Source organism: Brachyhypopomus gauderio, chromosome 14, assembly GCF_052324685.1.
Source record: "Brachyhypopomus gauderio isolate BG-103 chromosome 14, BGAUD_0.2, whole genome shotgun sequence".
NCBI classification, from domain to species: Eukaryota; Metazoa; Chordata; class Actinopteri; order Gymnotiformes; family Hypopomidae; genus Brachyhypopomus; species Brachyhypopomus gauderio.
In genome coordinates, this window is record NC_135224.1 from 4,905,988 (window position 1) to 4,918,431 (window position 12,444).

General features: G+C 52.8%; 1 protein-coding gene across 7 annotated transcripts in view; it reads left to right on the plus strand.

Moving 5' to 3' along the window:
* znf521 (zinc finger protein 521) overlaps positions 1-12,444 on the plus strand; it is a 112,469-nt gene that overhangs the window by 79,971 nt on the left and 20,054 nt on the right. For all 7 annotated transcript variants that reach the window (XM_076972195.1, XM_076972193.1, XM_076972194.1 and 4 more), the window contains one exon: positions 8,314-8,445. In XM_076972195.1, the coding sequence (XP_076828310.1) occupies positions 8,314-8,445 (132 nt within the window). The remainder of the gene's footprint in view (positions 1-8,313; positions 8,446-12,444) is intronic.

Below are 12,444 nucleotides of genomic sequence, written 5' to 3' on the forward strand. Positions count from 1 at the left end.
ATGCTCTGGGGTAATTGGGGGTCCGGGAGAGCGCTGGCGTCAGCCACATTAAAGCGCCCCTCCCGTCCGCGGCTCGGCGGGGCAGCCGCAGCAGGGGCCACGCCTCCAACCGCGCCGTCGGCCGCGCAAAGGGCGGGGCGAGGGCGGGCGGCCCCATCTGAGGCACCGTGGCGAAGGGGACGCGATTGCCCGTGCCAACGCCCCCTGCCCGGCGGAGAGCAGACGGCAGGAGAACAGGTTGGGCGGAGGAGATGGGATGGCTCCGAGCTTCGGGAGAGTCCCGGCTGTGCCGATGGGCCGGTTTTGCGGGCCGCTCCGAGGTTCTGGCCCGTCCACTTCCTGCAGGTCTGCTTTTCCAGCCTGGGAGGGTGTGGCTAATGTGCTTGTTTTTCATCATTAGCAATGGTGGATGATGCTTGGGGGCAATCTGATTGGTCCAGCCTCTGCTGCTCCCTCCCCCTCCCGATCGCCTCGCCTCCTGTTGAGATCGTAAGTCGCGCAGTTCCCTGCTTGCTGAGCCGTGAAGGATCAGGCCTCTGTTCAACTGTTGCATCTCTTCTTATTGCTGACTTTTGAATCGCTGCCAAGTAACGGTTGTCACGGAGACTTCGGCATGGGTTGAGAGGGGTGGGGGTGGGGTTAGAAAGGACACCCCTCCCCCTATTCTTCCTTCTTTTGGTCTTCTTGTTCGCTTTCAGTCTTTTTGCCATTAGCTAATTACATCCAGGTGTCGTCTTTTGTCGAAGCGCACGTGTTCATTTCAGTCTAATAGAAAATATGATCGAAAATGGAAAGAGCAGAGGGAGGAGAGAAAACAGGGTGTAGAAGTTCTGAGGTAAAAGAAAAAAGCAGAAGTGTCTGAATGTGCTGTGTGAAGCAAATTATCGCCCCACGTAGATTCATCACTTCTCCCCGCTGGATTATGGAAGGGCCTTTCTAATGAAGTTCGCCCCGTCAAAATGAAGGGACTAATTCTGATTTAGCTGAGGTAATGAACTTCCTCTCTCCTGGTGCGAGGGGCACCGTGGGGTGGGTGAGGAAGATGAGCACTGGGAGGGAGAGAGAGTGAGAGAGAGAGAGATGGAGAGAAAGAGAGAGACAGGAAGAGAGAGAAACAGAGAGCACCAGAGAGAGACACAGCACGATGGGGAAGATGTAGAGAGAGGGAGTCTGTCTCACCGACAAAGAGAAGAAGGGAAAGAGAAAAAAAACATTATGCAAAATGCCTGTCTGGTATTTGCTGAAATGTATTAAATTTCCAGAGCGGGGGCCCGCGTTATATAAAATTATGCTAATGCCTGGCGGCCCACTGTGGCTGGCGGCTTGCTGCTCCCGAGCATGCGTGCATGGCCACAACACGGAGCGTGCTCAGTGGGACTCGCCTTTTCTATTAAAGCAAAACCTCCAGACACCTGATGATGAATTTGCTTCTGCCAAATGTTCCTCCCTTCCCTTCTCTCTCTTATTCTCCCTCTCACTCTCTTGCTCTTCTTTGGACAGGCTTGGTTGGGTAAAGGGACCAGTGTCTCTTTAAAGCGCCGTGGGCAGAGGGGTGTTGCTCAGTGTGGAGTAGCTGTTGGAGGGGGGAGGGGCGGGCTGTCCCTCTGTAAGCAGGCTGAGGGGGGAGGGGCGGGCTGTCCCTCTGTTAGCAGGCTGAGGGGGGAGGGGCGGGCTGTCCCTCTGTTAGCAGGCTGAGGGGGGAGGGGTGGGCTGTCCCTCTGTTAGCAGGCCGAGGGGGGAGGGGCGGGCTGTCCCTCTGTTAGCAGGCCGAGGGGGGAGGGGCGGGCTGTCCCTCTGTTAGCAGACTGAGGGGGGAGGGGCGGGCTGTCCCTCTGTTAGCAGACTGAGGGGGGAGGGGTGGGCTGTCCCTCTGTTAGCAGGCTGTCCCTCTGTAAGCAGGCTGAGGGGGGAGGGGCGGGCTGTCCCTCTGTTAGCAGGCTGAGGGGGGAGGGGCGGGCTGTCCCTCTGTTAGCAGACTGAGGGGGGGAGGGGCGGGCTGTCCCTCTGTTAGCAGACTGAGGGGGGAGGGGCGGGCTGTCCCTCTGTTAGCAGGCCGAGGGGGGAGGGGCGGGCTGTCCCTCTGTAAGCAGGCTGAGGGGGGAGGGGCGGGCTGTCCCTCTGTTAGCAGGCTGAGGGGGGAGGGGCGGGCTGTCCCTCTGTTAGCAGGCTGAGGGGGGAGGGGCGGGCTGTCCTTCTGTAAGCAGGCTGAGGGGGGAGGGGTGGGCTGTCCCTCTGTTAGCAGGCTGAGGGGGGAGGGGCGGGCTGTCCCTCTGTTAGCAGGCTGAGGGGGGAGGGGCGGGCTGTCCCTCTGTAAGCAGGCTGAGGGGGGAGGGGTGGGCTGTCCCTCTGTTAGCAGGCTGTCCCTCTGTTAGCAGGCTGAGGGGGGAGGGGTGGGCTGTCCCTCTGTTAGCAGGCTGTCCCTCTGTAAGCAGGCTGAGGGGGGAGGGGCGGGCTGTCCCTCTGTTAGCAGGCTGAGGGGGGAGGGGCGGGCTGTCCCTCTGTTAGCAGGCTGAGGGGGGAGGGGGGCAGGCTGTCCCTCTGTTAGCAGACTCAAGGAGCCATTTAAAACGAGCGCTGATCATTCCAAGCTGGGTGAACACACAGGCTGGCTAATTGTTCAGTGCTTCATGAGCCAAGACAAGGGCCTCTGTCTTTTTTTCACCCAGTCTCTCTCTGTCTCTCTCTCTCTCTCTGTCTCTCTGCAGGCCTGTTCAAATGTCCATTATTTATTTATTTTTATTATTATTTATTTACCAGAGTTCATGGTTCTGTGGGCTCCTCCCCCTTGCCTTCCTCACTAAAGCTGGCAGAAACAGGGGGGATGTGTTGCGATGTGAAAATCTCCAACAGTCCTGTTTACTCTTTTGCATGGCCAGGCAGAGAGAACCTTCCTCCATAATGGGCACAGAACAGACAGTGCACGTGCACCTGGCCTTTTTTATCTGGAATGCAGGAGCAGTTTGCCTCACAATGGGCACCAAAGCTTTGTGTGTGTGTGTGTGTGTGTGTGTGTGTGTGTGTGTGTATGTGTGTGTGTGTGTGTGTGTGTTGGGGGCGGGCTTACACCTTTGCACAATCCATCAGGGCAGTTTCACCGTTGGCTTCCCAGTGGACCCGTGTCCCTGTCTTCCCTGTCTGCTCCCACCTATCATTAGCTAAGCAGTCTGCTCCCAGTGTCTGTAGGTGCCCCTCCCCAGAGTGCTACTCATTCTGTCTCTAATTGGACGGACGAACCCCTGAGTGTGTGTTCTTTTTTTTCTTTCTATTTTGAATTTACGGTTGTGGTAAATCAGCACTGGAGAAGTACGGTGGCTTCTCCATCTTCGGAGTGCGTGAGTGTGTCCGTGGGGACGGCACGGTGCTGTGATTTCCCTTCTGAACCGTGCCCGTGTTTAGCAGCATGCTAATAAAGCGCTCACTCCACACGTTCCCATTGATGCTCCATTATTTGGATGACAGGGCCTCTCCTGGTAGACTCAACATGTACATATTAGCTTCTCACTGCTTCCCGTGTCACCCTCTTCAAGTGTGCAGACCTCACTCGCTCAAGACATACACACACAAGCGTGAGCACCGTTCTCCGCTAAGCACTCTCTTCCTCCAGAAGACATAACACTCCTAACCACCCTCTTCCTCCAGAAGACGTAACACTTTTAGAAGTCCTAACAATAAGATTTCTGCAAGTGTGCCGTGGCCTCCTGCTGGTGAAGCAGGAGTCCAGATGCAGAGAATCTCTGTGCAGAAACAAGGCCTCACTTCATTTGAACCTGGAAGCTAATGACGAAAACGAAGGTTAGCTCAGCAACAATTAGCCTGTAGGGAGATTTTGCAGCATCTTTGAATCAGTAATCGGGGGAAAAAATTATAACATTCCTGTGTGATGGGCTATGCACTCCAGAGATTATCCTTTTTCTCTTTCACACACACACACACACACACACACACACACACACACACACACACGCGCGCACACACACACACACACACACACACACACACACACACACACACACACACACACACACACTCACACTTTCACACATGTACACACACACATGCAGGCTCTCCCAGGGAGGTGGAGTCGATTTGTTTGCATCTTTTATTCCCTGGGCTTTAATCACTCGGATTTTGGCCCATTATCCATTAATAGATAGCTCCCACCACGAGCAGGGAGAAGCACACCCACCTACTGCTTACCGGTCTGCGTCTCACCATATCAGCCTTCTGAGACCATAATTGGTGCAAATAGAGAGGGAGTATCATCTTCAAAAGTTAGACTAACCAATGGTACGGCCTGATCTAGACAGCTCACTGTGATGCGTACATTAGGATGTGAATACTGCAATGCGTACATTACGATGTGAACACTGTGATGCGTACATTACGATGTGAACACTGTGATGCGTACATTACGATGTGATCACTCTGATGCGTACATTACGATGTGAACACTCTGATGCGTACATTACGATGTGTACACTGTGATGTGTACGCTGCTCTAGACCCAGTTTAACTCCAGTTCTGGACTCTATTTGTGGACTCCGTTACACAGTGGACGGGATTCTCCGCTAGATAGCAGAGTGTATGTATAGCACGTGCGTGCTGTTCCTGTCATTTCCACATCCCATTCATTGCCGTGCTGAGCTTGCTGTCCAGGTTGTTTTGACGAACTAGTCCGAGCTCTGATGGAGCCCAGCAGGAGACGTGGAGAGGCAGTGTCCTGAGTCAGTCATCAGATGCCGACGGCAGCTGTAAATCTCATTCAGGTTTTTCTGTCATCTACAAGTAGTTGACAGTGAGCCAGCAGTCAAGACTCACCGAGCCAACCGCTGGGTTCACTACCTCACCTTTGGGCTGACCTCAGCTTTTGACCTTTCTGACCTTTTTGAATTCAGACTTTTTACCATGTTGTTGCTTTCATGGTGTTTACAGCGTGCAAAGTGAAGTACACACACGCACTGCTGGGACGTCTTTGGGCTTTTTGCTTGAGAGGAAAAGGTGCATCTGGCATCTTGAATAACAGGAGTGTTCTTTAGCAGGAGTGTTCTTTAGCAGGAGTGATCTTTAACAGGAGTGTTCTCCGTTCTCCCCTTACCTTTGGGAGCACGTGGGAGAGAGATTTGGCACTGGGTACATCACGCGCGGGGGGGTTAGTGAGCGGCCCCACAGAACCGCAGATGGACCTCGTGTTACTGCTGATGTCAGCGCCGGCCACCCTAGTCCGAACAGCACCGACACCCTAGTAATGAGCGGCAGTACCGTGTGTGTGTGTGTGTGTGTGTGTGTGTGTGTGTGTGTGGCGGGGGGGGGGGGGGGGGGGGGGGGAGCACGGAAGTCAAAGACGGAGAGAGACAGAGACAGAAAGTTTAGGAGAATGAACTGGAAAAAAAGAGAATGAGTCACAGGAATGTAGGGAGGGAAGAAAGGATGAGGAATGGAAAGAGCGTTGGAGGAAAAACAAGTAGTGTGGTTGCCAGAACCCAGAACGTTATTAGACTGGAATGAGGAGACCTCAGGGTGAGACGATGGGTTGAGTCGTGGTGCGTCTGAGAGACGAGCTCCTTCAGCCCCGTGGAAGTGCGGCCGCTCCCCTATCGTTCTTACACCGGCCGGGTGCTAACGTTAGCACTACCACGCGACAACAAACCTCGGTGAGAGGTGGATGGACGAGGATGGAGAAGCAGCGGCTGGAACAAACACCGCCCAGGCCACCGGCTGGAGGCCGACCCAACAGACAGTTCCCCACCCGGGAGCGCACGGAGACACAGACCCGCGTCCACTCGCTTCTGTAACCAACGACTTCTTTACGTCTGGCTGTGGCGAAATCTCCGAGTCTGGGAGGGGAGTGACCTCAGAGCTCTTGTTAAGATGACAGACTCTTGCTCCGCTACGCTGCGTTGGCAGTCTGCTTTTAATATGCGTGTGTTTCAGCAGCCTCCGCGTGTTGCCAAATGTGGTTTTTTTTTTCTTGAAGTACAATCTGGATTTTCCAGTGTGCGTCTCTCTCGACATTCTTATCCGTACAGTTGTTGTCCTGCAACACTTTTGGAGTTTTTGTGGATGGGGTTGTGGAGATGTTATCAGAGATTTGCCCCTTAAACTTGTATAAGCTTTCACCAATTAGTGTCTGAACAGCATTAGTACACTTTAAAACACATCCAGATCTCATTAGACACACTCCAGTCCCATTTACACGGTGTATAATATTCTGTGCAAAAAAAAAAAAAAAAAGAATTAAACTTACTTAAAACAAACAGAATTGCGCGCTAAGTTTTGCTGGCAGGTCCGTCCGAGGCTCCAGCCCAAATGCGTGGTGACACCAGCCATCAGACGTGAACGTTACACCTCACGCTACGGTTTAACGCCCCCACCGGGCCGCTGAACAACAATTGGCCATAAAAGTTAAAATGAGAAATTTGTCATAATGTGTGAGGGAGGTACTTTAAACTGGGCAGGCCCATTTAGGGAAGTCTCTGTGGTAGGTTTTTTTTCTTTTTTGGAGTGTTTGCTGAGTGTGTGTGTGTGTGTGTGTGTGTGTGTAAGCTGGTTCAGTCTTGCTCATTCAGCTCCATGCTAAACATCCATCTGTCTCACACCCTTTTTTGGGCATCGGGACGCTCAGGTGGTTTGTCTTGCCAGCACCGTATCACGGTCCGACCCGCTAAGCGCTCCTCTGGGTCTTTTGGTGGGCCGCAGCTGGTTTCTGGGGGTTCGGACGGGTGCGGTTGTCGGATTGGGCCCCATATGGTGAGCGCTGGACCGTGGAGAGACAGAGTGAATCAGTCATGGATGACTTCACGTACCTTCTCGTCCTGATTACAAAGTGCTCCTGCACTGAACCCCGCACACTTTTGTCCAGACCTCCATGTGCTTCAGTGACATCAACTAGCAGTCAGAGTTGACGAGACTGACGACAGAGGCCCAAGTCGACACTTTAATCTGCTTATGTTTGGTTTTCATTAAACAGCTGACAGGAACGCTCCCTGCTAGCATTGCCTCATAAGCAATGCTGCTAAAGCATAAGAGAGCTCACAACTACAAAGCAGCTACAACACCCACGACTACCAAACAGCTACAACACCCTCGACTACAAAACAGCTACAGCACATACAACTACAAAACTGCTAGACAACACTCGTGACTACAAACGGCTACAACACCCATGACTACAGAGCAGCAGCTACAACAACCACGACTTCAGAACAACAGCTTTTTGGTATAGTAGCTTTCACCTCAGGACATCCGACCAGCCGCACTGTAGCGCTCTGACATGTAATGGTGCTAAGAGATAACCACCCCCCTCATTGGCCCTGGCTTCTGTCCCTACGGCGACGTGTCGATACTCCAGAAACGAGCTGATCTCTTGCAGATCACCATGCTGGAAATGATGAGTCTAGGGGTGGCCAGACGGCTGCGTCTGCCGCCCTGGTCGACGTCCTGGAGGAGCGTCTGGATATGCCTGGGGTTTACAGGAGGAGACAAGCAGTCGCTAACCTCCCAAATTTATGCTAAAAGCGGAGTAAAATGAGTCAGGAGGGGGCCATTCTTGATAACCTGCACCGAGTTCAGCTGCTCACACACACAGACATAAGGGCAACACCACAACGAGAGTGGGGCGCCGTAATAGTTTGGACAAAGTGGGCACGTTTTATTGTCATGCATTGTAACGGGCAAAGAGAGGCTTGTCTTCCTGCTGCTGATGTCTGAATGTACAAAGCAGCATTTTTTGTGCACAATGGACAGACAGGAGGTGATCCACCATCACCACACAGTGTTGGGCATCATTAAAATGGTGTGGTCTTACACCATTTCACGTGAGACACACAGAAAAGGCTCTCTGAGCCACGGTTGCCTCTCTGCCAGCCAGGGGCTGCCCAGGCAATTAGGGCCCCCAATGGCTGTCCAATTTGTGCCTGACGGGAACTGATCACACATTATATTACTTTTTTTTCTTAAACTCGGAAGTCTGTTCTCCTGTACTTCAAATCGAAAATGCATAAAATAGTATTACAAAGAAGAAAATTAATGTCTGAGCGTTCTTACACTTAACATGCAGTTAATCTGAACAGCAAGAAAATGAGTAGTTCATCTGAGTAGTTCATCTGAGTAGTTAATCTGAGTAGTTAATCTGAGGAGCAGTAAAATGCTTTTTATAGACATTTGCATACTGGTCCCCAGTTGTGTTGAAGTGTGATGAAGAGCTGGCTGGTAAGCCAGTAGGAGACAGCTGGTGGTGAGGGGGGGGGGGGTTCTTTTGTGTTCAGCACTGGGACGGCAGCGTCTGGGTAACGTTTCTGCTCTCCCCCCCCCCAGAGGAAGGACTGAACCACGAGTGTAAACTGTGCAGCCAGACGTTTGACTCACCTGCCAAACTGCAGTGTCACCTGATCGAGCACAGCTTCGAAGGAATGGGAGGAACCTTTAAGTGTCCCGTCTGCTTCACAGGTAAGTGTGTGAGTGTGTGTGTGTTCCCACTACTCTAGGTTCCAAAATGTATGAAACGATACAATAAATTGCCACATTGATCACTCCAGTGAGACTTCAATTTTGAGATGCTACGCTTGTAATAAACAGTACCATGACCAAAAGACAAACACCCAGGAAGTGAGGAAGAGGAGCGGCGTCCTGCCAAAGACTGAGGAAGATACGCATGTCCTGCCAGGCCCACACACTTGCTCTGCAACAGCGTGCGAGTGTGTCATTATCTCTGGCTGTGAGAAACTTGATGGATGAGGCACTTCCGCTCTCCAGACCGGCCCGGTGGACTCTGACGCACTAGAGAACGACTGCACATTTGTAGGTGTTGGTGGTCGGCTGGTTGTTTTCAGGGGAGCCTGAATCACACGAGAACGTTTGTCTGCTGACAAATTTCTAGTTATTTTCACATCTTGTCCCACTTAACATCGGGCCGGATTCCTCAGAGGCCGAACACGGGCCGGACGGAGACTAGCAGGACACCAGAACTATATCAGCACAAACACCAGAACTACATCTGCGTCAACCACGTAGTCCAACACTTTGGCATCGGTTCTAATGAAACAAGTCACTTTTTTTTAAAAACCCCTCCACGTCACCTGCAGACGACTGCATGAAAAATTAAGAGAGAAGGAAGAGACGAGGGAGAAGGAGACAATGAGAGGGGTGTTGGGAAGGAGAGGGAGAGAGGGAGAGGGGGAGAGGGAGAAAAGAAAGACAGTCAGAAAGAGAGAGAGAGAGAGGGGGACATGCTAATTGTGGATGTTGGTGGTAATGATCTCATCAGTCTCGGAGCACGGAGGTGGTGGTGGGGCTGCCGGACCCCATCCTGGGAGGATCGCACCCCACTCTGGTATCAGCAGGGTTAACTGTCTGGATAATGAAATCTGCAAAGCTGTTAGCTGCAGTTTGCCACTCGGGCTCCTGTGAAGCTCATCAGTCTTCTGGGTGGACCGAGCCTCCTCCGCGCCCCGCTTCCTGCACCATCCCTGCACGCCAAAACCCCACCCGAGCTCGTCGGAGTCTGCGGCTCTCAGGTGTGGAGCCCCTAGGCTCCACCTCCACCACCCACCACCCACCCCACGTAGCTTCCCTTTCTGGAGTTGTTCAAGATATAACTCTGTCCATCTATCTAGCTATTTGCTAATCGATTGGTTGATTGGCAAAGAAACGGAACATGATGGTGAATCATATTTTGATAAATAAACTGAAAGCCAGCCTTTTAGACTGCATGGGTTTGAACCCAAGTTGTGCTGTTTACAGTTCCAGGTTATGGGTTTGCCAGACCACCGTAGACGGTGTTCTCATAGAAGCACAGTCTCTCCCACCCAGAAATGGAGTCCATAACACACAAGCTTCACAGTTCTTTAATATCTAGAGGCCATGCGACAGTCAGTGTGTCCTGTCTAAATATCCAGCAGGTATTGCAGGAACAGCTAACCATTAAATTATTATGTAGACTGATGCCTAAGAATCTTTGTATTGGTCTCTCCCTCTCTCTCTCTCTCTCTCTCTCTCTCTCTCTCTCTCTCTCTCTCTCTCTCTCTCTCTCTCAATCTTGCTCACTTTGACTCTCTCCCTTTCTCCCTCTCTCCTGCACCCCTCATCTCTCTCTCTCTCTTCCTCAGTCCCTCTCCTCCTCTCCCTCCCTCTCTCCCTTTCTCCCTCTCTCCCACACCCCTCATCTCCCTCTCTCTCTTCCTCAGTCCCTCTCCTCTCTCTCTCTCTCTCTCTCTCTCTCTCTCTCTCTCTCTCTCTCTCTCTCTCTCTCTCTCTCTCTCTCTCTCCCTCCCTCTCTCTCTCTCTCTCCCCCATCTCCCATTTCCCTATCTCCCCTCTGTGTCTCATTTAGTGGCTGCTTATTGACATTAGTCTAGCAGGGCCTTGCCTGTATTTAATATACAGAGCATGCTTTTTTCATCCTGGCTTTCATTTTCCGTCCGTGCCTTTGACAGACAGGTCCCAGCTCTCCCCTGCACTCTTATCGATCAGGACACAGAGGAGACACTTGCACAGAGAGAGAGGGAGGGAGAGAAAGAGGGAAGGGAAGGAGGGAGGGAGGGAGAGAGACAGAGGCAGGGAGAGGGAGGGAGAGAGAGAGGGAGACAGGAAAGAAGAGAAGATACCGGAAAGAAGATACAGAAGTAGAGAGGGGATAGAGGTAGAGAGAGAAAAGAGAAAGAGCGAGCGAAAGAGGAAACAGGAGGATAAAGAGACAGAAAGAGGGGATGGTGGAGGAGAGGAGGAGAGTGGTGGAGGGAGTGGAGTGAGAGGGGTGGTGCAGAGAGGTGAAGTAAAGCGAGAGAAAGAGAGAGAGAGAGAGACATTTTCTGTAGGCCAGGAGGGATGATGGTGGTTTGGGAGAACGTGCGGCCACACTGGGACCATATACGTACACAGTATGATGTCATCTGGGTGTGGCATGCCTTCTGATCACAGCCGGACCCTCTCTACCCAGAATGCATTGCCTGCATTTTCAGTTCAAAGGCGACATTAGGCATGCAGGGCGCTAGGAGAAGCCTGTGCCCTTTTCACAGCCCTCGGTCACAAGGTGGACTTCTCCAACTCCACGACTCCTTCTTCACCTTCGCCTCACATCAGGCACACGAGAAATACAAGAGGATGGGCTCACGGAAGAACCACGTAGCGGAGGAGAAGAAAAGACGAGGAGCCGACTTCCTCTGAGAGGAAGGAGAGTATCGCGTGAGGCGGATAGAGAACTCGGCTGGAAAACCAGGGGAGCGGGGAGGCAGACACAGACGAGGGGAAAAAAAAAAAAAGAAAGGAAAGAAGAAGAAATGGGAGAAAAAAGAGAGAATTGTGGATGAGAGCGGGGAGCAGGGAGAGGAAAGCGGGGAAAGTGCAGTTGAAGCGAGATCCAGAAGCCCTAGCAAGATGACAGCAGCTCCGTCTCCCAGGGCAAATTTGACAGCTATCAGAAGTAAGGGAGCCCGCAGCTAAGAGTGCATGCGCCTCCCCCGGAGAAGGAGCACCGCTCCGAGCGCCCGCCTCCTGCCGTGGTGAGGACACAAACAAGGCAGAAGTGGAGGTGAAAGTCAAGAGGGAGACGTGCACTTTAGTCTGCGGCCCGAGGAGCGCCGGCTCGGCCCGAAACGCACGCGCGGGCAGGAGGGGCGGAGCCTGCGCGGGGATGATGGGCAAAACAGCGTCTGCTGTCGAATATCTTCCCGTTAGTCACATGACGAGGTTTGCGCGTTGTCGCTGACGGAGTCGATGTTCTTTCCTGTTTCTTTGTTGGCCGACAGTGGTGACGTGGTAATGCAACGTTAACGTCATAACTGCCCCCACCCCCCCCATCAGGGGCAGTAGCCGCCCTCCCTGGGTCAGGCGAGCTCGCCGATGTAAAATTGATGGGGTTGTAGGTTGCCTGCCACTCTGCAGGGGGGTAGCTTCACTTCTTCACGGCTGCCGTCTGCTCTCAGCTCTCCACACTACATCCAATATTTATATGCAGCCATACAGAGGATGCTGTAGTCTCTTCAGAGCACACACACAGCTCCATAATGTAACAGGAGTCCGGAAAGGCCACAGTACCGAGCAGCAGAGGTTTCACGCGCTTCTGAACTCCGCTCGCAAAACACGAGACGGTTTTCTGTGCCGTGCGGCGGACTGCGCGTGTGTACACCTGCCGTTGCATACGCGGGGAGCGCTCGGTCTCCGTGGGTGACCACGCAAGGTGGTCTGTGTTCTCTTGTATCTGCAGAAGCAGTCGGAGGTGATCCTGCACTTTCTCCTGTCTCCATACCCACAATCCCCAGCTCTCCCCAGCTCTCCCCACAATCCCCAGTCGACATTCTCATGCTCTTTGGTGGCAAAAGTTTTTCATGGCCTGTAAGATGTGCAAATGAATCCCAAAATGCTAAGCTTGCTAGCGTTCCAGTGCCACAGAGACAAGGCTACACCACCCACCCCGCCCCCAACCCCACCCGCCCCGCCCCCAACCCCACC